Raw genomic sequence first — 24,269 nt, 5'->3', positions numbered from 1 at the left:
CGCAGCGCAACGAGTGAAACTAGCAAAAACATGCAGTTGAGTTCTTTCGAAAGCGCGAGGAGAGCTGTAAAATGAGAAAGGAGGTGCAAAAATGCAAAAGGTATGGGTTGAACCCATGAAGTTTGGTTCAAAGATTGAGTAAGTGCAGTTTTGTGCGGGAGTCGCGGTCACTTCTGGTAAAAGGCAAGAAATGAGTTCGTACAAATCCTCGCACTGCACAAACAGAACGTGCAAATTATAGGTTTATATAATGCACATGCTGTATCCTTCGAGTGTCGCGTTGCAGCTTTCCGCCCTCTCCGTACGCACCAGGTTGATTTCGTACTGTGGGTCGTTGGGTCGTGCGCGGTGCGTTTCTGGAGCCTGCTGCCTGCGAATCGTGGATTTTGGCCGTGCGTGTGCGAACGGGCCCTGTCGAATATCGCGCTTGCCTAGTACTGTAGCGAAGGAACCAGCATCAACTAGATATCCTATACTGTTCGTTATCGGTCGTCCCTCTCAAGAAGTGTTAGCTCATCGTTGGGAGGAGGTGTAATTGAAGTCTGCCCCGCGATCGAGGTAAATCTCCTTGGTGGGGCACGTGCCTCGCTTCCATCTCTATACCATCGCGCCATGTACGTCTCTCACAATGCAGGGGCTCTTGCAAATGAGCGGCAGCTCTTGGTACTTCGGCAGATCTGCTAGGAATCTGCAAACGTAGAAAAACTGCCTCTGCTCCCCATGAAATAAGAATATGCGCCCCATTGTCTTTGCGAGTTGAGGTGGCATGTCAAAAAAGCAGACAGACGGCCTGAACGCGAGGGCAGGTGCACAAAGGAGTCCAATGCATGTGTTAGAGTTGCGCGTATCATAACAAGCACCAAAGTCAATTTGGACCATGCTTCGATTAGATTGTTTCATTTGTACTGCTATGACGCAGCGAGAGCATAGCCACGCGTAGCAGTGGAACAAAGTCGCCCTGTCTCTAGCCTGGTCCCTCGTGCTGTCATAGAGCTTTTACGCTCCTTCATCGTAACATTCGTTTCTACTACTGCTGGTCCATGTCGCCGGGACCAGGGGCACGCCCCATCTGTCGTGCCTTAAGCATCTCGTCGCACAACAACAGGTTAGATGCGATTCCGGTAGCCGACGCTATGCAGTTGCGGAGAACACGGAAAGAATCGTAGACGCCTTCTTGTGTGGGGTCCATGGCCTCGCCGGTAGCCAGGTTCAGACCAACAATGTTGCCCTCCGCGTATTCGTCTTGGAGCGCAGCTAGGGAATCTTGGATGTCGTGGCCGGAGTTGGCAGCCAATGTCTTGGGGATGACGAGAAGTGCATCAGCGAAGGCTGCGACACCCCACTTCGCCTTACCCTTGACCGACTTCCTGAACTCCTCGCTGTTGAGACGGGCAGCACAGGCAATCTGGAAAGCACCGCCACCGGGTACAACGCTCTTGTCCACGATCATGTTGTAGACACTCCTCAAGCCGTCGCGAACGGCGTCCTTGATCTGGCTGATGGTGTGCGAGTTGGGTCCCTTGATGAGAAGTGTGACCGACTTTGGCTCCTTGACGTCCTCAATGAAAGTGTACTTCTCCTCACCCAGCGTGTGCTCGTAAACGTTACCGGCCCAGCCAAGTACATCGGGTGTCAGGTCGTCGACGCTGTTCTGTGAAGTTCCACCGCAGACAAGCTGGAGGCGCTCCATGTTCCTTCGCTTCGCTCTCCTGAGCGCAAAGATGCCGTTCTTGACGAGGACATCCAAGCTGAGAGGGTCGATACCCTTCTGGTTGACGATAACAAATCCCTTCTTGGGGTCGTCACCACAGACCTCCTTCTTCAGCTCGACAATCTTTCTGAGCTTGTCATCAACGAACCTTCTCTCGCTCTCAACGAGCTTCTCCCTCTGCTCTGCGCTCGAGTAGTAGAACCCAGAGTTGATTTCGGACTTCTCGTATTCCAGACTGACGTTCAAAGTCAGGATGTATGCATTCTCAACCTTCTTGGGCATATCGGGATGCCTCGCGCCGTGGTCCAGAGCAAGGCCTCTAATCAGCTGTGTGTCAGCGGCAGTGCGATGCTGCATAGTCATGATCTCCACCATATGCAGATCGGGCTTCGCTGGTGCTTGGTAGATGGCAAGGACGGCGTCAACAATATCGGGAGTCAGCTGCTCGGCGAGAGAGCTGTCGAGCTTCGTAGACAACGATGTGCGGGCAACGGAAAGCAGAAGTTCGCGGTCGACTTCCTTCTCGAGCTTGAATTCGTCAAGGAACTATAACGCTGTCAGTCTTTACTGTCGAATGTGTCTGCAGCGTGCTACTGACCTTCAGCGCCTCAGTCTTCGCAAGATCGTATCCGTCTGTGATCACACGAGGGTGAAGGCCTTCGGAGATGTAGCGGTGGGCTTGCTTTAAAAGCTCGCCAATCAACAGTACTGCTGACGTTGTTCCATCGCCTGTGATATCATCCTGTGCTGTAGCTGCGCGTGCGATCATTACGGCGGTAGGGTTCTGGATTTGCTGCAAAAAAGTTAACTTTGCGAACAGGAGCTGACTGCGCTTGTACGTACCATCTCCTTCAATAGAACACTTCCATCCTTTGTGAGTTTGATCTATGGCAGGTCAGAGCGACCCGCAGGCTGATATAAAAACCATGACATACTGCTCCAGCGCCATCGACGAGCCTACATATAATCAGTGACGTTTTCCTCAAGCACAGAACGACTGCTTACATCTTCAGGGTACCGCGGGGTCCAAGGTTGGAAGCAAGGACCTGAGAGAAGATTAGCACTGTATGACTGAGTAACATCCCGACAATTCCATACCTTCTGCAGACCCTCACCGGCTGAGATGTTCACCTGAAGAGCTTCCCCGCGCCTCTGTGCGAATGTTAGTTAGACTCCAGTGTTTGCAAACAATGAGGGGCATACCCTCGACTCCGCCTTTGGGTTTAACAACTGTGCAGCCGACATATTGCAAGAGGTCTATCAGGGTATCGAACAATACAAGAAAGAAAGCAGGGTGACAGCGTGGGGTATTGCTGCTTCGCGTGCCTGGCCGAGCGCGTCCCCTCACAAAAATGAGGGAAGCGGCGACCGGGTCTTCTCCGGCAAGCGCACCGCACGGTCCAGCTCACAGAATCTTTTCCACCACAATTCAGAAGAGCTCAGTTCACGACCATACGCAAGATACCGTCTCGCGTCACCACATCGCGACAAAATTCAAGCTTTGCGACAACCACGATGTCGGTCGACTACCTCCTCCACGAAAGCCCTATCGGCTATGCGGTATGTTAAGCTGTCCAGAGCTTTCCGCTCGAATAAAGTTGCTAATGCGCTGCGCAGGTCTTCAAAGTAATTTTGCAGCCCGACACCATTGGCAACCGCCTTGCCGAAGTCCAGAAGGCCGTGCAGGACCTTGACAAGTTCGGAAAGACTGTCGAGCTTGTCGGTCTTGCGCCGTTCCAAGGAACCCAGGATGCGCTCCAGGAAATCAATGACATTTCTGAGGGTATCCTCTCCGACTTCCTGCGCGCGACTCTCGAGACCAATCTCCCAAAGGCTGGCAAGAAGAAGACCATCACCCTCGGTCTGAGCGAAAGCAATCTGGCTGGAAGCATCAAGGCCGCCTTCCCCAACCTCGCCTGCGAAACCGCCCAAACCTCTGAAGTCGTCTCTGACCTTCTCCGTGGTCTCCGCCAGCACTCCGGCAAGCTTATCAAGAAGCTCCAGCCCGGCGATATCGACCGTTCCATCCTTGGTCTCGGTCACGCATACTCTCGTGCTAAGGTGAAGTTCAGCGTCAACAAGCAGGACAACCACATCATTCAGGCTATTGCTACCCTCGACCAGGTCGACAAGGACGTGAGTGCGATCAATTTCGATTCGTAAAGTACACACACTGACTACAATACAGCTGAACCAGTTCTGCATGCGCCTTCGTGAGAACTACGGGTGGCACTTCCCTGAGTTGTCGAAGATTATTCAGAACAACGACCAGTACGCTAAGGTTGTTCTCGAGATCGGCAACAAGTCTCGCCTTACCGACGACGATACCCACGACCTTGCCGCTATCGTCGACGATGATGAGGCTGTTGCGACTGCCATCATCAAGGCTGCTCGCACATCCATGGGTCGCGACCTCTCTGAGGCCGATATGGAGATTGTCATGGCCTTTGCTAAGCGCACCGCCTCGCTCGCTGCCTACCGCAAGCAACTTTCCAACTACCTTGGAAGCAGGATGAACCAGGTTGCGCCTAATCTGGCTGCTTTGATTGGTGACACCGTTGGCGCTCGTCTCATCTCCAAGGCCGGATCTTTGACAAACTTGTCCAAGTACCCTGCCTCCACTGTTCAGATTCTCGGTGCTGAGAAGGCTCTGTTCCGAGCGTAAGCGCAAATGTTTCTCGCTGCTCAGACTCTTTGCTAACTCCGTCCTAGTCTTAAGACCAAGGGCAACACCCCCAAGTACGGTTTGATCTACCACTCGTCGTTCATTGGCAAGACTGCAGCCAAGTCCAAGGGCAGAATCTCGCGTTTCTTGGCCAACAAGTGCTCCATCGCCTCCAGGATTGACAACTTCTCCGAGACACCTACTTCTAAGTTCGGTGAGGCGCTCAAGCGCCAGGTCGAGGAAAGGATCGAATTCTACTCTTCCGGTGCGCCACCCTCAAAGAACGCTGCCGTTATGCAGGCCGCTATGAACGCTGTCATGACCGATATCGGTATTCCTGACCCCACCGCTACCGCGACTGAGGACGTCGAGATGGCCGATGGTGTTACAGCCGGCGCGACCGAACAGGCTCGTCGCGAGAAGAAGGATAAGAAAGAGAAGAAGAAGGACAAGAAGTCTAAGGGCGACGAGGAGGTCTCCGAGAAGAAGTCGAAGAAGGAGAAGAAGAGGAAAGCAGATGACGACGATGGCGAGAGCAAGAAGAAGAAGAAGAGCAAGGCATGATCAACCACTCCCTCGATATGAAAAGTTGATGTATCATTGTTTCTGTATTCTTGCATATACTCCCATCGGCGTTCTAGGGCCGGGAAGGCGTTCGGCGGCGTTTTCGAGCATAGGGTCCGTTGTGTGACCGCTTTGCAACGGTATCTAGTTTCAATCTCTGAGATGAATGTTCATGTTTTTCGACCAGCTATGATCGCTAGTGATTCACGCAGCAGCGCGATCGGTAGCGCGTGTTTCATATCGTTTGGAGCATCGACAGTGAACCTAGATTTATCTTTATCTATTCGCCCAGTAATATTGGCAAGTATTCTTCAGAAAAAGTGAGGAAAACATCGACATCAAAATTCGAGTAATTTCGCATCATGATGGCGGTTGCGCGCGCCACAAAGTTGAAACGAGATCAGACGGAAAAGCCACGCTCGGAACGGGTAAGGCGCGAGGATCGAAAAGTGGGCCCTGTAAACCGAGCAGTTGGAACTACCTCCCGCGTAGGAATATGTCAGCCAGGGACACAAGCTTTGTCGCGCAACTGCGCGCTTCGCTCTGGTCTTCTTGGGGCTCGAATCGAACGTGGCTTTGTGTAGAAATGCTACTCCCTACGAATCACGAAGCCAGCATAGCACATTTTTAGCAAGAACGCATGTTCATACGCCGAAATGCTGATCGCGCTTGTTGCTCGAGGAGGAAGACACCACCCTCAGATCTACTTGCAGTGTGAGCCTGGAGATCAGACAGAAGTTACGGCGTCATCAACTATAAGTTAATGTCCAGAGGATAGCAATATGTCTTGCGCTCAAGTTCGTCAAAGTACGCTTGCACCAAACGAACTTGGAGTTAGATATGCCGACAACCGCATGACAGAAGGTTCAGCGGCAGCCCACTTCCAGGGTCTCATTCACAGACTGAACAGCGGCTGCCCAGTCCGGGGAGACAGAGGCTGGCGTAAAGTGATTTTCCTCGTCGTAACCTTGCGCTTTGGCCCATGTGCCAAATTGCTCTTCATACCTAGAGCCCCCATTTGGACATCGACGTCTCTTTCCTCTCCTTTTCTCTTTCTCAACCGGTGCGATTTCTGCCTGTTGCGGCTACCTTTTCATCGATACCGCACCTGCTGTGATCGCCTCCATCAAACCGTAATTAGGGGTTGAAACTTCGCGTTCTTCTCCGTGCAACAAGTTCCTTTCCAGCTGTCTTCCGGCTCGGTACTCGGCTGCACGTCGACTTTGGTGTTCTTGACGACTGTTGCGATAGACGCCATCCGCAACTTTTGGTGTTGGGTTCCCAGCCCGCTCAGCCAGCGATCTGCCACACTGCTGCTCGCGCGACCTGCGCACCTAACTCACGCTCAACGTAAGAAGTACCTGGCGTTGTATACAGAAGATTCGTATCGATCTTGTGAGTTTCTGCTGTGCAGCCTGGCGACTTCAAGGTACCTACGGATTCTCGGTTTCTGCAGCCATGGATGCAAACGATGCATCCTCGCCAGGGAGTCTGAGTTCGCCCCCGCACTCGCCCGAAGGAACACCCACATCTACAGTTCGTGTTTCCAGCAATGGTGTTGGTGTTGGCCCTGCGAACACTAGTACGCCAACCCCTGCAAATGCGACATCACCAGCACCACGAGGACTCACAGCATCTGGGCAACCACGCAAAAAGCCAGGGCCGAAGCCAAAGTCGAAGGATGCAAATGGCCCCGAGCCTGAGAAGAAAACAAGAAAGCCTCGCAAGCCTGTAGAACCCAAGGATCCAAGTGCAGCCCCTGTCCGCAAGAGGAGAACAAAGGCTTCTCTGGAAGCGCAGGCTACACAACCCGTACAGGCTGTTGAAGAGAAGCCCATAATACAAAACTCGCCCACACCGCAACCCAGGCCTAGCGAACCTGCACCTAGCGAACCTGCACCGGCACCAGCACCAGCACCAGCACCAGCACCGGCACCAGCACCAGCACCAGCACCGGCACCGCAGCAGCCAGAACCGTCGCCTTCACTTTCACAGCCTCCGCGCATCCAGGGTACCCAAGAACCGACCCTTTATAACAACCCCAACCTTTCTCATATCAGCGTTCCCCCCACTACGCCACGGCCTTCAAGTTCCGGGCAAAGATACGATCCTATCCGAGGTGGCATCATGGAGGACAAACCACAGATACCTGCCAGCGCGCCGCCGCCAATATCGCCTCCCCTCAACCGTGCAAGTGCATCACCATCCATCACAAGTCTAATCGACCCGCCTTCGGCTAGCAACTCGTTCTTCTCACAGCCTGCAAAATTGCAACAGCAAGCATCCATTACCTCTGCCCCACAGTCGCCTGCCAGCTTTCACACACGGCCTGCGCCGGTCCTTCCTTCCCAGGAGTTTGCAGCTCCACCACCACAACATCAACCACAGCCGCAGCAGTCGATACGACAACCTCTGCCTTATACGGCTGCACCGACAGGACCTGCACCGATGGAGATTGACTCAGATGCACCAAAGCCCGTCACGGCGACAGCGCAGAAAGTGAGTTCTGCGACCAACGGCACGTCAGCAAATACAAACGCGCCAACGCCGCCCACAAAGCCTGTACGTCAAAAAGAGGCGCCACCACCTTTGCCAAGTGGCAGTGGCCTGCTCTCCGGGACACCCTTTGGACCTGTGACAACGGCTGCGAAGGGCGCCGATGGCCCAGTTGCACCAAACATCTACCTTCACTTCGACCTGAAAGGACGTCAGAACACTACGATCAACGTCGCACTGGAAATCGAAAAGAAGTATGGTTTCGCAGCTCTCCACCCGCGCATCGCTGCCCGCCAAGAACGCAAGCGTCAAATGCAAGCTGCTGGTGCTGCCCTCGAACGTGCTGCTGGTCTGTCCACAGATGACATGTCGGTCGACCTTTCCGAGAACGAAAGCAATGTAGAAATGGGTGGAATGGACGACAATGCATCAGCTACCGAGAACGGAGGCAAGAAGCGTCGTAAGAGGAAGCAAGAAGATTATGATAAGGAGGATGACTTCATCGACGACACCGAGCTTGCCTGGGAGCAGCAGGCTCTTATGGCGAAGGATGGCTTCTTCGTGTACAGCGGTCCTCTTGTGACGGAAGAGAAGCCAGCTGTAGAGAGGTATGTCAACGCACGTTTCTGTCCACACAACACGAAGCTGATGATACATAGAGCCGATGGCACTGTTCGACGCGGTCGAGGTCGCGGTCGCGGCGGTACTGCACGCGGTGAGACTTCCGGCAGAGGCCGTGGGCGCGGTGGTGGTCCCGGTTCACGCGGCGGTCAGACCGTTCGCAAACCCCGCGTCACTAAGGCTGACCGTGCTGCGATGGAGCAGGAGAAGATCGCACGAGAGAAGATGGGCGAAGCAATCGCAAAGCAGCCCGTTCCCACACCGGCTGGTCCCGCTGGCTCAGCCTAGCATGATGAACAGTGGCGCAGGGGCAGAGCTCTACTGCCTTACTTTTTGCAGGGGAAAGACATTGAAGACTGTGTGGTCTTCAGCCTTGATGCTCTGTCGTAGTGATGCGCCAGTCCTAGTGTCCTCAGTTGTATGACTCGGCGCTTTCGGGGCGTTTACGGTGTTTATATCATGGTGTCTGTACTCATAAGGCAGGCAAGGCATTATCTTTACAGGGTAGCATGGATCTCAAAGGTTAGACTTTTCAACCAGAAGTCACTTTTACCTGCTTTGTGCTCTTCGTTGCCGTCGATCATCCTCATTCATTGTGCCGTCGCTTTTGTCACAGTGCATCAAGAGCATGATCAAGCCTGAGGGAGTCGGAGTGGTCTGCAATTGTAAATTTGACAAAGTCGACGTTACGTTGTGGCTGAGTTCATGCTCTCTATTCGTAGGTGAGGGGTGTTCGCTACGTGCTCGACTGCTCTTTCCTTCAGCTTCACCTGGCGCGACTGCCCATTTGCGTTCACTTCCCAACTGGGTCAACACCAAGCCAACAAAAAAACGAAGCCCACCTACGTCACGGTTTTGCCTTTCTCAGGCAACTTTTACAAGATTCACAATGACAGCTCTTGTCGCAACTATGCGCCCTCTCCCAGCCGACCTAGCCATCACCGAGAGGTCGCGCAAGTTCTACGACGGCACATACAAGTGGGACTCAGATGGCTTCTATGACGAGCATGGCGGTAAGGAATTTTCAAAGGATTCAAGCCTCCTACTCAAATCTGTAGTGTACCGCGAGTACGACTGCCTGGATCCTCTTGCGCACGCTCCTACACCGCGACCTCCCATGTTCCTTGACGATGAAGATGACGTCCAGATCGAACTTGCAACCACAGGGCCGGCACAGCCTCTCTCTAGCAGCAGCACCGTCACGCTCACAAAGAGGTTGACTGTGGAGCCAGATACGCCGTGCCCTGCGCCAGAGAACACTATGGTGACCGACGAAGCTCGACGAAGTCCCGGAAGCATTCACCGCTTCGCCGTGGACTTGCTCAGCACGCCCAAGCAAAGCAAAATGGCGTACCAGGGTAAATTCGACGCGGAGTCGCAGACTACCAAAGACGCTGTGGATGGTCTCAGAGATTTCGAGCCTGGGTCAGAGCCGGGTGAGATAGTCGAGATCCTGCACAGAAGTCACGACATATGTGAAGAATCAAGTCCAGCGAAGAGGGAAAGCAACAGCGTAAAGATGCCAGAAATGCCGCCAGCCAGCCCGGTCAAGACTGTGTCTATCCTACAAAACGTAGGTCCAGCCTCGACTATCTCGACGCTGTCATCGGCCTCGTCCAAGCTGTCGGATGGGGAAAAAGACGAGGACATCAAGGTAAGCTCCTCGAGCAATTAAGCCAGCACGACTGACGTGCCCAGATCAAAGGCGCCTTTACAGCCCAGAACAGTCCAAGTCTGCCCAGCACGCTGTCCAAGACCTCGCCACCAAAGAAGCAAGGCGCCACGACCCGCGGCGTCGCCCAGAAGGCCACAAAGAGCTCCAAGAGAGCGTCCGTAAGCAAGTCCATACCACCGAATCGGAAGGAGAATAGCGTCGAGGAGTTCACGCTATTGGAGCTTCACTCGGGATCGTTTCTGCGCGAAGGCAGCCTTAGAAAGTCTGCTCGGCAGGTGAAGCTGAAAGGGAAGTAGGGGATGGGATGTGTTGGAACCTGATGTGCATTGGGGGCGTTTGATACCCGGACAATCTATGAATGATGCTTCTACATCTACGCGCTCTGCCACGTCAACGCAAACTGCTGCGCGTGGTCACCGCCAGCGTAAACGGTGACCTGTGTGCTTCCACTCGCCGCCTGGTCCGCACTCCACACAGCATTGCCGCCAGCAGCCAGACTGCCATTTACAGCAGTGAACGCGGTGCCGGAGCTCACGCTCGCGTCGCACGTCAGCGCGCCCCCAACGATGCCGCATTTGCCCTTTGAACTCGTCAGTGTGAAGCCGTCGCCGGCCTCGCTCGCAGTGAACGTCGCGCAGGTGCCCGTCGTGTACCACGTCCCCTTGCTGATAATACACCCCTTCGCGCTCCCCGCAAGTTCGACATTGACGTAACCCTTCCCGCTGAACGGAGTGCCGGGGGCAGCCGTGCTCGTTGGCGCTGGGCTGCCTGCAGTTGTGGTTGCGGTGGGCTGGCTGGCGGACTTGGGGAGGTACTTGATGCCTGTCTGCGGGCACGTTGACTTTGTCCCGTCCGGGTTGGCGGGCACGAAGTCGCCCGTCTGCAGACTGCCGCGCACGTCGTAATGGTACCAGATCTCGTTCAGCTGGCCGGACTTGCAGCCCAGGGTTACTTCGACGCCCGGGCGCTGGGCGGCGAGCGCAGCCTGGATCGCGGCGAAGGTGTAGGTTGTGCTGCTGCTGGGCACGATGCCGGCGGCCGCCAGCCAGTCGTACGATGGCAGCGTTTTGAACAAGCTGACGGCGCGGTTGAAGTAGTCGACTACTTCCTCCGTGGGCTTGTGCTCGGCGTAGCACTCGGGCTCCAGCGTGCTGATGCAGGTGCCGTGCTTGCTCCACTCGTGGTACCAAAAGGACTCGTCGTTGCCCGAGTAGTCTTTCCAGTACGTCTGCATGAAGGAGAGGGTGTCGTCTGCGCCGAAGGATTTCAGGATCGCCGAGATGTTGCTGTAGGAGCGTGATGAGTCGCAGTTGGCGTCGTAGGTGCCGTCGCAGCGGTCGGGCCTGTTTCAATCAGCTACTATGCTCGTTGTTATTGACTTAAGTCAACAAGGGGACGCACCATAGCCCGTGGAGCGTCCAGCTGTCCACCGGTCCTGTGACGGGATGCGTGTCCCAGAACTGCGTCTGCAGCAGCTGGCCACCCGGTGCATTGAAGCAGCATAGGTTCTCCACGACCGTTGTGTTGTGGCAGCTCAACTGCGGGTTCGAGCACGACTGGAACGGGTTCACAGCGCCCTGCGCGAGCACCATCTGCGCGCCGCCGAGCGCAAGCTGGCCGAGGGTCCGGAGAGAAGGCATGGCTGTCGATACCGCCTCAAACACGGCGGGCGTGGCCACGCTTTGTACAGCGGCCAGCAGCTCCGGCGAGTCCAGCATGACGGGCATCTTGATTGCGATGCTGCAGTAGCTCTGGCAAGCAGCACAAGCGTCGAGAAGCTTTGCGGGGCGAACCTCTCCCGTAGCGGCAGCTGTTCCTTCACGCCTTGACGTCCGGGTGTCTGATTCGCGCGTTGATGCCGGTGTGGTGGCGGACTTGGTGTCGATTCGGAAGGTGGTTGCTAGCTCGACGGGTACAGCAGGTAGTACAACCTCGGAGATGATCAAGGGAGGGAATCGAGGAGCACGTAGGAATAGGCTGTGGGTGATAGGAGGAAGATGTTGGGTAGGGCTCGGTGTTGATGTATCCAAGCACCGAGGCGTCAGCCACTCAGGGCGCAGTCCCAGGGCATCACAAGGGGACTGGTCACACGGCGTGCGGTTTCGAGCCTCATGGTGATCTGCGGCGGTGCGGCCAGTCAGCTGCGGCTATCGCGTGCATACGCTGCGGTGCCTGGATTGCCCTGCGTTGGCCGTTCCGAGGCTGGTCTTATCAGTGACGCACTAGCGGCGGGGAGATTGTGGAGCAGATGAGGCGGGCGCCGACGGCATCGACAACGCTTTCAACGAGACACGACACACGGTACATGCTGAACAATGACTGCAGCACTTTCCGGCCTTGGTAACGAGGGTTTCGTCGATTCGGGAATGGCATATGCTCGTGCACGGGCTCACTCTGCCCTTTGCGCTCATACGTGAAGACTGCACTAGACTCTACAGCTTAGCAGTCGCTCCTAATATCGGATGCTCCTTACAACGTGAGCTGGACTTGAGAGCGCGAGCCAGAAGATGTTCCCTGCGTCATCACTCTTCTACCGTGGGAGTTGGTGTCAGCCTGGACGTCACCGCGTCTACTGACATACCAAGACCCAAGCGAGCGAAACAAGGCTCCAGCGGGATGCTCATTCACAGTTCTCCTAACACATCGTCAACATCTCATCGCTGAAATTTGGCACTTGCAGTGGGCCTTTGTCAGGCTATCAACCATCTTTCCGATGTACTTCTGCCTCCTTGCGACGCGCTGTCGACTAGCCAGTTCGAATGACTGCGCCATCTTCTTCCCAGGCTCTCGTGAGTCGGGTCAAAGCCCTTCATACGATTCGAACACGGATGAGCTTTGCTCTCGATGCGTGGCGAGCGTGACGCGGTAGCGTCCAGTGGATGGTGTCGAACCTCACTTCGACGATGAAATTAGGGAGGATAGGTTTCGGCAGAGCACATTCGGAACCATCCCGTACCAAAATGCCACAATACCTCCTACGCACCTCCTTTCGCTGGAGTCTGTACTGCGCGGTCTTGAGAAAACGAAATATTAGTCTCAGCATCACTCCATGCCGCCTTTCAACTCGTTACGGGCTGCCCATACTCTGATCCTTCTGAAGCAGCCATTTGGATTCAACTTTATCTAAACTAAGCCTTTAAGAGTGATCTCAATGGCAGATGCCGGTGTGCGAGACTTTCCCAAGCCCGCAGTGCAGCAGTGCAACCCGCAATAAGCGAACATTTGAGTATGTCTCGAGCGCTACATAGCTTAGCGTTCAACGCACATGTCTTACACAGACTGTGTTCTGGTGTTGTGGTCATTCATGTTTGGAGTAGTCTCACTGTAATGAAGCTGACAAGGATATCTCATCGTTCCAGATTGCACCCCCGCCGATGTGCCGCCGACGCGTCATCGCAAAATGAACGCAAGATCGACCCTGCATGATGGAAGACATGGTTGCGCGGCACGAGATGAGCGTACCGTGATTACTGCCTTTGCTTGCAGTGAGCTTAAATAGACGACATATTTGACATACCGGTTGCGATGCGGGTGGTGCACAAAGCGCGAAGACTGATGAGCACAACACTGGACTTTTTGTAGAATTGGCCGTATCGTCAGAGTCAAGGAAAGAAGATCCTCATGTCATTTTACATGGGAAGGTATTATGCAAAGAAAAAAATATACACATGTCAAATCCCCTCGGTCTATCCACACCGTCTCCGGAAAACATAGACGCGATTTACATCTCAGCGTACAAAAAGTTGCCCTCCTGATCAACGTACTCAATCGTCTGCTGCGTAACGCAGTATCCCTGCTCCTCCCACGGCAGAGTCGGGTACGGGAAGACACCAGTCGGGTAGCTAGTCGCAGGCGAGGTACCGGACGGCTGGCTGGACGACGAGCCGCCCTCCTCGTAGTCGCCCTCGGGCAGCGCAATGTCGATGGGGGTCGGCGTGTACGTGAACGGCTTGCCGGCAGGCTTGTTCTTGGTGGCCTGGGGCAGTTCCTGGTACGGCGCGCTGAGGTCGGGCAGATCGCCCTCGGACGCGGCGGGGACGACCTTTGTGCACTTGGCCGAGACGTGGAAGTTAGGGATGTCCTCTGGGTTCAGCTCGCCCTTGACGCCGACGATTTTGTAGTACAGGTTCTCGGCGAGGTACGGCTCGACGTCGTCGGGGTGCAGCGACTTAAGCTCGCCGGAGGCTTCCTTGCCCTGGAGGCAGGTGGTCAGAGGAAGGGAGCCGGAGGTCATGACGGGGTAGGACGAGTTCATGACCATCTGGCCGCCGAGCACACCGTAGGCGCCGACGTAGTTGGGATCCTGGGTGTAGTCCGTCGATGGGTCGTAGTCAGCCTCACCACTGGTGCCGTTGGTGTAGGGAGCGGTAGAGTTGGAGATGGGGTAGGGCGCGGTCGAGTTCGAAGATGGCAGGGTCGAGTTGGAGGTAGAGTTGGAGCTGGACTTGCCGATGAAGCAGTGGACGGTGTAAGAGCCCTCCATAGCGTACTTGTCAGCAATGATGTTGAGAACGTGGTGGTAGTCACCCTCCTGGAGAGGACGGCCCTGGTACTGGCCAGTCTCGGAGGAGGTCTCGTTGTCAGTACGCCTGCTCAGGGTGCTCTTGCCGGCACCGTAGATGCTGGTTACAGCGCTGGCGACCTGCGAGTAGGTACGCTCGCTGGTCTCGGGGTAGTAGTATCCGAGCACACGAGTCTCCTTGACGTCCTGGGAGGTGAAGTAGTCACCAGCGCTGTTCTTGGTGAACGGCTTAAGAGGAGTGTAGCTGTTTTTGGCCTCACCCTGGTTCCACTGGGCCATGTTGTGGTTGATGTTTCCGTTAGCGACGTACGTGTTGGGGACAATCAACTGGTACATGGCGAGCAGACGATCGATGTTGGTGTGGTGGAGCCAGAAGATGGGATCGAAGGATGAGATGTCGAGGTAGTACATGTGGCCACCAGTCTCACCGCCAGCGGTGTTGTGGACGGAGTCGTGGATAGACTCGAAGCTGTCAATACCGCTGCCGCTCGAGTCGGTACGGACACCGATCTGGGAAGTGGAAGCAGAACCCCATGCCTGCTTGCTGGCGAACAGCGCAAAGACACGATCACGGAGAGACACGCGCATGGCGTTGAAGCGGGCGTTCATCTCGTTGTTGTTGCTTCGGGTAGGGTTGGCAACAGGACGACGGAGAGTGTTGGGCCAGTTGCTCCAAGGTCCACCACCAATCTCAGAAGGCAGAGAGCTGCCCCAGCTGTACGAGTACAAAGGATTGGGGATGGTCACGCGGCCAGAAGGCTTAGTGACCGTGACAGTCTGGTCGCGGATCAGGGTAGGAACAGTAGCGCTGCCGCCATCCTGCGCCCAGTCCCAGTAGGGCATACGCAAGGTCGAGGCAGCCTGTTGCCAGCGGCTGCGCTGGCTCTCAGGGAAGGTGTTGATGACCTCCTGCACGCTCTGGTACAGTGCTTGCTCGTAGATGGCAAGGTAAGGCCTGTGCCAGGAACCGAACAGAGTGTGCGAGTGAGGGCAGAAACCGGCCTGGTTGACTAGAGGAGTTGGGAAGTTGTTCCAGGTGACATAAGGACGGCCATGGATACCGGCGACCTGGTAGTACGAAAGCCTGTCATTCTTGTCCTTGGCCTGGAATCTCTCCATACCAAGCAGGTACAAGTTCCACTGGTCGGCGTTCTGCGCCAACTGACGGACCTCAAGACGGGGAGCAGAGACACGGCCGTTACTGTTGCAGGTGCCGTCGCTGCCGGTACTTGTACTGCAGACACCGGTGACGGCAGTGTATCCACTCGACTGACGAGCAACTAGGCTGTCGGCGATTTCGTCAATCTGCCTCTTCAGAATGGTATCCTTGGACTCGGAATGACGAGCATGGTGTTGGTGATGCGCTCCGTGTCCAAGCGCAGCTGTGAACTGGAGGAAAGCAAAAAATGCGAACAACATGGTGGTCATGTTCTGGGGCTTGCTGAAGTTTGCCATGGTGAAGACGATGCTATGCTATGTACTTTTCGAGAACAATGACCAGACGAAGATATACGGGTGCGGAGATGCGATTAAAGAGCGATGCGTGTCCAAAAGAGCGAAACGACGTCGGATCGAGTCCTCGGTCTGTAAGAGGAAAAAGCAAGTCCTGAACAGAAACCCCGACGTCAAAGACAACGAAGAATCAGAGGTTTACCGCGAGCAGGCAGGGGCGGCTTGTCGGGTCATATATCGAACGTCTTACTCGTGGCCATGCTCGACTGGGATTGGGCTGACCCGGGTCAAGCCCAGTGCAGGCGAAGCAGTGGAGATGGAGCTGGTGGCGCTGGTGTATTCGCGGCCCTCGTGGAGCTGTGATTGGTCGGCGCATGGCAATGGTGGGGATTTGGCGAGACCCGTCGTTGAAACGGCAGCTCGCTTTAATCCCTTCCCCTGACTATCCCCAAAGCGCGCATAACTGCGGGCGCTTGGACGGCATCCAATTGCTGAAGCGAAAGGCTTCAAAGCGAGCTCACGCCAGCTCCGCCAAAGGCCGCGACCAGGCGCCTCATGTCCTGGAGATGCAGGCGCCTCTCCCGTAGTGCAACCTGACGCGATTGTACACGAACGTGGAGGTGCTCACAGTGCTGGTGAGATTGACGCGACCCGCTCGTTCTCGCACGAAACGAAGAGATGCGCTCGAGCACGCTGGCCCGCTGGACCCTCCGAGCGGCTCGCCGTCTACCGCGGCACCGCCCAGAGCTGCTACTAGCACGCAGCCACTGTGCAAGAGTCAAGAGACCAGCAGCATCCAGTTTGGTGCAGTCGTCAGCGGTGTTTGAGCGATTGCAATCATCACTGCATAGCGTACCACAGGACGAATCGTTGCGGTTCAGCTGACGTATTCATTGATCTCCTTACTCTTTGCAGCTGTCGAATTTCATTGTTGACCCTTTCGGTTCTCAGCGGAGCAGGCATCTCGAAAGCAGGACAGATTGCCGCTCGCTCCTTCCGTTTCCGCGGGCGTCCCAAATTGGAGGATGTGGTGATCTGCTTCCTGAGTCCACAACTTCGTGTGATGCAGCAGACGAGAAGCCAATGTTTCACCACCGGCAGGCTTAGCCACCGACCAACCCACCTGTCATCACGGTGTAAAGTCGCTCATTCGACAGCTGTTTCCACACTCCACAGCAAGCAAAAGCTTGACTGCATAAGCAATGCTCACAAGCCTTACATGCGTCAAGAGGGGCGAAATCGACAGGCACCATCTCAACAGGACTGTCAGGGAAACCCTATGAGATTGCTACAGGTACGAGCGACAATATAGTCTCTCTGCAGCGACACCCACACAGAGCGCGAGGAGGTCAGCGAAGTCAAAAGCTGGATAAAACAAGTCTTGTTGTTTTGTTACTCTTCTGGCGCGGTCGAAGCACATTCGTCTGTTTCAAGCGCGGCAACCCATCGTCCTCAAGTTTCAAAACACGCTGCGCTCCCTTTACGAGCGCATAAACGAACAACGAACACATATGACGTCCTCCCCCCATAAACACGAGAACGACAATGCCAAGCATACTTAAAATCACCCTCGTCTAGATATAGCGGACGACGTGCAGATCTGTATCTCGGTACCTCAATGCGTGCGCGTCACGGAGACCGACGCCCGGCAAAAGTTGACCTCCTTAAGTCGATGCTATACGCTGTTGTACGCTCGCGCACACTTGGCCGTTGGCCGCGATGACAAATGTCCCATAGCGACGCCGCGCATACACCTACATGATGAAGCCATCTGCAGCGCCGTGGCTTGGTTTCACACCACTCGAGCGACAGCAGGACAGAGAGCGGGGCCATTCCACAAAGCGGATCGAGCGCGAGTTTAGTGTACTGATTCTTGATTGGTCTTTACATGTATAGAACCTTTCCTCCAAGCAGTGGCGGCTTTGCCCATGTGATTCCTGCCGTTGTGTTGCCAACGTATCGTTGCTGATCTTGATCCGCTCCGATATCATCTGTCTCAACCTATACACCGCCTCGTTCGTCGTTTTGTGCCGCCGCTTTTAGGATGCCCTTCACGACTGCTTCTAAATCAAGTACGGAAGTGATGCTAACACAAGCATCTGCTTAACAGGCACTTCGTGACAGCCTTGCCAAAATGGCAATTTCACTTCACAAAGACGTCGTTTAATTGACCGATCGTCACATAGGTAGTTGCCTTGCTGGACTTTATCTCGCCTCCATTCTTCACGACATCGCTCGCGTAGGCTGCGGGTACTGAAGCTTACCTCAACCAGGTAGAAAGCCATGCGCATGAACAAGGCAGCCTCCACGAAGATACTCCTGAGCTCGCTCAAAGTCTGCAACAGTCCAATCCTGCGACAGAAACTCCTCAGGTGGTCAGTCTCCCCAGCGCTTGCTGTCCCACACGTGTCCACCCACCGCCCTCTCATGACCCGAGAACAATCTGTTGCAACTGTGTCGGAACAAGTCTTCAGACCTGGTTTGCAATAGCATCAACACAAGCTCGTCAAGGACCTCTCCAGTGAAGAAATATTCCACCTCGTTGTAGAAGACTTTCTTGGCCTCGAGCAGACACTTTTGCGTACGTGGAAAAAAGGAATGCTTGTCTCTTCGTTATCGTGAAAGCGACCCTCAATCTTTGATTCTCATGGAGATTGGACGGCCATGAGACGTGGAGGACATCATCATAGGGTACAAGGGCGAATTTGTAGATCTTGTCGCACACTTCCCGGGGGAGCTATGAAAAATGAAAGTGCATGCTGAAGCCCGCTCTCGATGGCGTGACAATGACTGGGTAAATCGAGCCTGTGTCGTAGTTATGAAAGCGACGCGCTCAGAGGTCGAGCAAAAGAAGCTGGCATGCAATGTGACGCAAGTAGGCCCTCGCACGTGGGTCACTCTCACCTTCACGCGGCAACAGCGTGCAGGCAAATGGCAGCTGCGGCACAGCACGCCACGACTTCATCAACCCCAACACGTCTTTCTGAAAATCATCCATTTACCATCGATCCTCATCGATCCTAATCAAAACGGCTCTGGCCCGTCTCTTGCACGGACCCCCATTCACGGTGGAGGTGAAGTAGCCAAGCATTATCAAAGCATGGTAGAGGGCTAGCTCAACTTATCATCAATTACTTGACCAAAAACACAGACCTCTATCCACCGCTTTCAATACCCTCTGCTAACCCTCTTCCCCCAAGGACTGAACTTGTTATATGCACATCGCCATCGCCCTATCGCACGACACCGCTCAGGTCTCGACAAGCACGCGGACACGCTCCGGCCACCAAGACAGGGCACATTCCAGCCTTAAGACAAACACGACAATCGGATATTCAATTCTGTACATCGTCTATATGCACATGAAACGGGCATCAACAGTCTATCATGCAACTCTCGCAAACGGGGGTATCTTATGCGAATCAAAACTCAAACCACCACATGCACGCGTCAACGCCAACCAATGTCTCAAACCCTAAGCCCTCCACGCTCGCTCGTTCTCGGCGTCGAGGTCATACCATATGCCTGCTTTGTGTCAGCACAAGTCTTGGCGTTGCGAAATCTCAAGAGGTTAACGTACCAGAGACTGCCTCCGCGGAAGAACCTGCGCAGTCTTAGCACGACTTCTCAACACAGGCCCCTTGCCAGTGGTCCCCTCAAGCACAAGCACGAGGAGGGGAACTACAAGCATAAGGGGACTACATGACGACGCACTTTGCTTCGGCGTACACCTCGCCGTACTGGTCGACGCCAGCCATGTGCTCGTTGTAGCGCTGCTTGGCTTTGACCTCGTCGGGGAACCATTTCTTCAGGAACGCGGCGAGTTCCGTGTCGAGGTTGTCTGGGCGGTGGTGTTAGTCTGGCTTCGAGGATTCGTGCAACGCGACCTACCTGAATTCGCGTCGAATACGCTCTTCGCCCTGCAAAACGGACAATTGTGCTGCTTATTGTTCTGCATCACAATCAAGCACCGAATACAAAACACATGCCCGCAGCTCAACTTGACCGGCCGCCACTCGATCTCGCAGCACATGGGACAGCTGTAATCGTCGAGCTGTGGCACATGGCTCAGGATCTGCGTGTGGACCTGGGCGCACACGGCCTTGGCCAGGTGCTCGCTGAAGTCCGGGTAGGCGACCTGGCGGGGAAACGCGCGCTTGACGCCCAGCGCGGTGCGCTTGTCGAATTTCTTCAGGATCTTCAGCATGGCCGCGCGGTTGATCTCGCCGAAGCGCAGGCCCTGCAGGATCTCGCGGTTGAGGTGCATGAACGTGTTGAGCGCGGCCATGTTGTCTTTCTTTGAGAATTTCTCGACGAGGCCCGCGCGCGCGATCTTGTTGCTAAAGGTCGCGAGACGTTGCGTTGCTTTGTCGGCGTCGTGCGATTTGTGGTCGCTTTCCGTGGTGCCGAAGAATATGCCTTCTTCAATGTACATCTGGAAGACCTGGCGCCAGGCGGTGATTGTTTTCTTGTTGGAGCGCTTGTTCGCGTCGGTTAGCTTGGCGATTTGGGAGCCGAGTTGTTCGATGGAAGAGTGCATGCGCTTTTCCTCGCGCTCCTGCAGCTTCTCCAGCCCCGCAATGGACGTCGTCAGCTGCGTGAAGAACTCCGTGTCGGAGGTTAGCGGGACTTCGACGGTGCGGTAGCCCGGCCGCGAGCCCTGGGTGGGTGTGTCGGGCCCTGGCGTCTCGGACTCTGGCTTCTGCGAGTCTGCGTCGAACACGCGCAGGTCGGTCATGCCGGTCTCGACTGCCAGCATCTGCAGCTTGCGCTTCGTTTCCTCGTCAATGCTGGCGCTGTCGACATGGCCGTTCTTCTCGTCGACGTAGAAGAGCAATTTCGGATGGAACAACTTCTTCGCCTTGGCCGACTTGGTCTCGACGCCGTCGCCGTTCAGGATGTACTCAAACGGGCGGCCCTCGTCGCCGTCTTGGTCAGCCGAGGCATTGTAGTCCTCGACGTGCTTCAGCAGCTTCGACAGGGTCTGCGGGTCAAGGCCGACCTGCTGCAGCTCGTCGGTCAGGCGGTTGATGACCTTCTTGAGCTGGCTGTAGGAAATGGCCGAGTCGACCCACTCGGGTGGGAAACCCTCGTTTCGCAGGCATTGCTTGAAAACATGGCCGAACTTCATGGCTGCGTTTGGTGCGGTGCGTCAACCGCGGTAGCAGATAGGGCTGGCGACTCAAGGGCAGGAACGCGACCACGTGGGCGCGGGACGGGTCCTGGGAATGGCCTGTAAAGCTTTGTCCGCGGCAAATTGTTTCTAGGGCGCAAGCCAGCTCCCTGCGGCGATCAAGCGTCGTTGTCGGTGCATCCAATATCTTGAGGAAGTGGTAAAGGTGTCGCCGCCCTGCGCAGTCGATATTCTCCAGCTCTTTGTTGGGATCTTATGATGTTATGCAGCGGTCATGTGAGTTTTGAGACGTGGACGAGTCTCGATGCGTGCATGCCGGTTGCCGTGCTCCCGTGAATGTCCAGTAACTCGCCAGTAAATATCCAGTAAGTCGCCAGTAAATATCCAGTAAGTCGCCAGTAAATATCCAGTAACTCGCCAGTAAATATCCAGTAAGTCGCCAGTAAATATCCAGTAAGTCGCCAGTAAATATCCAGTAACTCGCCAGTAAATATCCAGTAAGTCGCCAGTAAATATCCAGTAACTCGCCAGTAAATATCCAGCAACTCGCCAGTCTCCAGGCTTGCTGCGGCGCCACGGGGCATGTCCGCTTTATAAAGAAAAAGCAAGCACGACATGCGTCAATGATGAAAAACGCGCAGTCCGTTTTTCGGTGCTGTGGCTAGTGGCTCTTGACGCGCTGTCGCCTTGTCACTGTCTGCTCAGGGTTTTCGCCTGCCGTCTGCCGGCCCAATCACCGCGCGCGCGCACAGCCGTTCCGATCGCGCTGGCCCTGGTTCCGATGACATTGGCGCGCTTCGAAAGCCACAGCAACTCGACCGAGCGCCTGAGCGTTGAGCGACTTCACCATGGGCGCATCGCAGTCGACAGGCGGGGCGGCCGAGCCGGCGGACGGCGGGGCGATCAAGACCAGCTACTACGAGCTGCTGAGCGTGGAGCGGACCGCGACCCAGGACGAGTGCGTCATGCCATGGCGGATTTACTCATAGACGCCGTCATGTTAATCCGTGCAGACTCAAGAAGGCATATCGCAGGAAGGCTCTCGAGCTGCACCCCGACCGCAACTATGGCGACGTCGAGCGCACGACGGCCCTCTTCGCCGACGTCCAGCACGCCTACCAGGTCTTGTCGGACGAGCAGGAGCGCGCCTGGTACGATGCACACGAGGCCGACATCCTGCGCGGCGGGACCGGCGAGGGCTCGGGCGAGGACCAGTACCAGGGCAACATGAAGGTCACGACGCCCGAGGAGCTGACGCGCATGATGGGCCGCTTCCGCAGCAACGTGCAGTACACGGACGCCCCAAGCGGCTTCTTCGGCTTCGTGCGGGACACGTTCGAGCAGCTGGCCAAGGAGGAGGAGTATGCCGCCGACTACGAGGGCGTCGACTTGCCGCACTACCCGCCCTTTGGCCACAAGGACGATGACTACGAGGGCGTCGTGCGCGACTTCTACGCCGCCTGGGACGGCTTTGCGACGGCGAAGAGCTTCGCCTGGCTCGACGTGTACCGGCTCGCCGACGCCCCGGACCGCTACACGAGGAGGCTGGCCGAGAAGGAGAACAAAAAGCACCGCGACGACGGGCGGCGCGAGTTCAACGAGGCAGTCAGAGCACTGGTAGCATTCGTCCGCAAGCGCGACCCCCGGTACACGCCCGACACACGGTCCGCCGAAGACAAGGCGAAAGCCCAGCGCGAGCAGCGCAAGGCACAGGCAGCGAGGGCCCGCGCCGAGCTGAACGCCAAGCTGGAGCGTGAGGCGCAGGAGCTGCCGAGCTGGGCCACGGAGCGACCCGCGAGCGAGCTGGACGAGTCCGAGTCGGACGTCGAGGAGGAGCACTTCGAGTGCGTGGCCTGCAGCAAGACGTTCAAGAGCGAGCGCCAGTACGAGGCTCACGAGAAGAGCAAGAAGCACCAGAAGGCCCTGAAACAACTGACGCGCAAGATGCAAAAGGACAACGCACATTTGGATCTGGATGACTTTGGTGGTAGCAGTGGCGTCCTGACGCCTGCGGACGACTATGCGGATGCGGTGGAGACGCAGACTTATACGTTGGACGACGATGGTGTGGACGAGGCCACGAAGGCTGAGGATCTTGAGATCGACAATGTGGAGGAGGTCACGACCAAGGCTGAGGATCTTGAGATCGACAATGTGGACGAGGTCACGACCAAGGCTGAGGATCTTGAGATCGACAATGTCGAGGAGGTCACGACCAAGGCTGGGGATCTTGAGATAGACAATGTGGAGGTCGTCACGACAAAGGCAGAGGATCCCAAGCTAGACAACAACGCGGAGGACACCACAACAAAAACCGAGGATCTCTCGACGGCCGACACACCCCCATCCCCACCAACCCTCTCAACAATCCCATCAACAGCGCCAAAGATCGGCGCAGCGAAACTGAAGAAGATGAAGAAGGCAGCCAAGCAAGCAGAAACGGAGCAATCCGCTTGCGACAACAAGTGCGCCGGGTGCGACGCCGAGTTCCCGTCCAAGACGAAGCTGCACGACCACCTCAAGAAGTTCCCCAAGCATGCGGCGCTGAAGAGCGTGGCGGGGGGGAAGAAGGGGAGGAAGTGAAGAAATAGAGGAAGTGAAGGAAGTGAAGAAAAAGAGGAAGTGAAGGAAGTGGAGAAAAAGAGGAAGTGAAGGAAGTGAAGAAAAAGAGGAAGTGAAGGAAGTGGAGAAAAGGAACGGTGAAGCAGGAATGCACGATGCGTCGCAGAGCATGGTGTGCTACGAGTCATGAGTTATGAGCGCATTGCGTCGGTGCTGTGGAGTTGGTGCAGAAAGAAGCTCTAGCTGTTGCTAGAAACGCATCCCAGCGACGATTTCCAAAGTGTCACAGCTAAACAGTGGCAAAATCTAGACTTCACTTATACCCCTAAATAGGCTTCTTATAAGGCTTGTTGATTCTCTGCGACACGATGTACGCGCTTTTTGTGCATCTATCTTCCACCTCTCCTCCCCACCAACGACACGGCCCCGCCACCGCCTGGTATTCCCTTTTCGACTCCCGCACGCTGCATGACAGGGTCTGAGTACGCTCGCGCCGCCTGAGTAATATCCGCCCTGTTCTCGCAGTGAAAGCGCCAAACGGTCTGCAAATACAGCTGCCACCGTGAGCAGTGGCCTGGTTGAACCTCTTCTTGGCTCGCCGCGACACTTGAATACTTGGAGGCATGGCGAATCTTCTACGCGCAGACCACATTTCATCTCGACTTCGAAGCTATAGGTGAATGCGGGCAGGGTGAGGCTGCGGCCGCTTCGTGGTTGGGGAGCTGGCTGGTTGATGGATGATGTATATCTACACTTGAGATCTGAATGTTGAAGCTGGTTGGTTGGTTGGTTGGTGTTGGTTGGTATTCATTTTACGTCTAGTTAATAGGGACAAAGTCCACCATCTCGCCTCCCGAAGGGCATATA

At 55.6% G+C, this 24,269-nt stretch overlaps 9 protein-coding genes across 9 annotated transcripts; 5 read left to right on the top strand and 4 right to left on the bottom strand.

Annotated features, from left to right (window-relative positions):
* Positions 1–84: 84 nt before the first annotated feature.
* On the top strand, positions 85–607 carry M421DRAFT_309269 (uncharacterized protein). The gene has a single exon (XM_033589189.1). The coding sequence runs from the start codon at positions 251–253 to the stop codon at positions 533–535; it is 285 nt and encodes a 94-aa protein (XP_033443837.1). The 5' UTR covers positions 85–250; the 3' UTR covers positions 536–607.
* Positions 608–858: 251 nt separating this feature from the next.
* On the bottom strand, positions 859–3,047 carry M421DRAFT_425643 (T-complex protein 1 subunit zeta). Its single transcript, XM_033594143.1, has 7 exons — positions 2,915–3,047; positions 2,810–2,863; positions 2,717–2,757; positions 2,647–2,668; positions 2,555–2,596; positions 2,310–2,504; positions 859–2,257 (listed from the first exon to the last, which is right to left on the bottom strand). Exons 1-7 carry the CDS (start codon positions 2,954–2,956, stop codon positions 1,028–1,030), a joined length of 1,626 nt encoding a protein of 541 aa, XP_033443836.1. The 5' UTR covers positions 2,957–3,047; the 3' UTR covers positions 859–1,027.
* Positions 3,048–3,148: 101 nt separating this feature from the next.
* Positions 3,149–5,242, top strand: M421DRAFT_425642 (Nop-domain-containing protein). The gene is made up of 4 exons (XM_033594142.1): positions 3,149–3,271; positions 3,329–3,847; positions 3,900–4,372; positions 4,424–5,242. Exons 1-4 carry the CDS (start codon positions 3,227–3,229, stop codon positions 4,938–4,940), a joined length of 1,554 nt encoding a protein of 517 aa, XP_033443835.1. The 5' UTR covers positions 3,149–3,226; the 3' UTR covers positions 4,941–5,242.
* Positions 5,243–6,398: 1,156 nt separating this feature from the next.
* On the top strand, positions 6,399–8,345 carry M421DRAFT_9532 (HPC2-domain-containing protein; the record flags this gene model as incomplete). Its single annotated transcript, XM_033598301.1, has 2 exons — positions 6,399–8,044; positions 8,096–8,345. The coding sequence occupies 2 exons, from the start codon at positions 6,399–6,401 to the stop codon at positions 8,343–8,345; spliced, it is 1,896 nt and encodes a 631-aa protein (XP_033443834.1).
* A 601-nt stretch (positions 8,346–8,946) lies between these two features.
* Positions 8,947–10,028, top strand: M421DRAFT_9531 (uncharacterized protein; the record flags this gene model as incomplete). Its single annotated transcript, XM_033598298.1, has 3 exons — positions 8,947–9,070; positions 9,116–9,711; positions 9,756–10,028. The coding sequence occupies 3 exons, from the start codon at positions 8,947–8,949 to the stop codon at positions 10,026–10,028; spliced, it is 993 nt and encodes a 330-aa protein (XP_033443833.1).
* Positions 10,029–10,105: 77 nt separating this feature from the next.
* On the bottom strand, positions 10,106–11,372 carry M421DRAFT_74888 (ribonuclease M; the record flags this gene model as incomplete). Its single annotated transcript, XM_033597083.1, has 2 exons — positions 10,106–11,075; positions 11,134–11,372. 2 exons carry the CDS (start codon positions 11,370–11,372, stop codon positions 10,106–10,108), a joined length of 1,209 nt encoding a protein of 402 aa, XP_033443832.1.
* Positions 11,373–13,453: 2,081 nt separating this feature from the next.
* Positions 13,454–15,709, bottom strand: M421DRAFT_104326 (tyrosinase; the record flags this gene model as incomplete). The annotated part of the gene is made up of 1 exon (XM_033587004.1): positions 13,454–15,709. One exon carries the CDS (start codon positions 15,707–15,709, stop codon positions 13,454–13,456), a length of 2,256 nt encoding a protein of 751 aa, XP_033443831.1.
* Positions 15,710–19,294: 3,585 nt separating this feature from the next.
* Positions 19,295–20,974, bottom strand: M421DRAFT_309177 (RING-14 protein). The gene is made up of 2 exons (XM_033589188.1): positions 19,598–20,974; positions 19,295–19,547 (listed from the first exon to the last, which is right to left on the bottom strand). The coding sequence occupies exons 1-2, from the start codon at positions 20,835–20,837 to the stop codon at positions 19,405–19,407; spliced, it is 1,383 nt and encodes a 460-aa protein (XP_033443830.1). The 5' UTR covers positions 20,838–20,974; the 3' UTR covers positions 19,295–19,404.
* A 714-nt stretch (positions 20,975–21,688) lies between these two features.
* M421DRAFT_74875 (DnaJ-domain-containing protein) lies at positions 21,689–23,423 on the top strand (the record flags this gene model as incomplete). Its single annotated transcript, XM_033597081.1, has 2 exons — positions 21,689–21,798; positions 21,854–23,423. The coding sequence occupies 2 exons, from the start codon at positions 21,689–21,691 to the stop codon at positions 23,421–23,423; spliced, it is 1,680 nt and encodes a 559-aa protein (XP_033443829.1).
* Positions 23,424–24,269: the final 846 nt, after the last annotated feature.

This window comes from Didymella exigua (genome assembly GCF_010094145.1).
Source record: "Didymella exigua CBS 183.55 unplaced genomic scaffold M421scaffold_48, whole genome shotgun sequence".
NCBI lineage: Eukaryota > Fungi > Ascomycota > Dothideomycetes > Pleosporales > Didymellaceae > Didymella > Didymella exigua.
This window is presented reverse-complemented; position numbering and strand designations above follow the sequence as displayed.

Excerpts from the sequence above, each read along its gene's own strand:
- M421DRAFT_309269 (XM_033589189.1), top strand. The coding sequence starts at position 251 with ATGCACATGCTGTATCCTTCGAGTGTCGCGTTGCAGCTTTCCGCCCTC.
- M421DRAFT_425643 (XM_033594143.1), bottom strand. The coding sequence starts at position 2,956 with ATGTCGGCTGCACAGTTGTTAAACCCAAAGGCGGAGTCGAGG. Across the intron at positions 2,864-2,914 it reads ACCCAAAGGCGGAGTCGAGG|AGGCGCGGGGAAGCTCTTCA; the intron begins GTATGCCCCTCA and ends ACATTCGCACAG. Across the intron at positions 2,669-2,716 it reads CCCCGCGGTACCCTGAAGAT|GCTCGTCGATGGCGCTGGAG; the intron begins GTAAGCAGTCGT and ends GATTATATGTAG.
- M421DRAFT_425642 (XM_033594142.1), top strand. The coding sequence starts at position 3,227 with ATGTCGGTCGACTACCTCCTCCACGAAAGCCCTATCGGCTATGCG. Across the intron at positions 3,272-3,328 it reads AAAGCCCTATCGGCTATGCG|GTCTTCAAAGTAATTTTGCA; the intron begins GTATGTTAAGCT and ends TGCGCTGCGCAG. Across the intron at positions 4,373-4,423 it reads GAGAAGGCTCTGTTCCGAGC|TCTTAAGACCAAGGGCAACA; the intron begins GTAAGCGCAAAT and ends ACTCCGTCCTAG.
- M421DRAFT_309177 (XM_033589188.1), bottom strand. The coding sequence starts at position 20,837 with ATGAAGTTCGGCCATGTTTTCAAGCAATGCCTGCGAAACGAGGGTTTC. Across the intron at positions 19,548-19,597 it reads CGTATTCGACGCGAATTCAG|ACAACCTCGACACGGAACTC; the intron begins GTAGGTCGCGTT and ends ACCACCGCCCAG.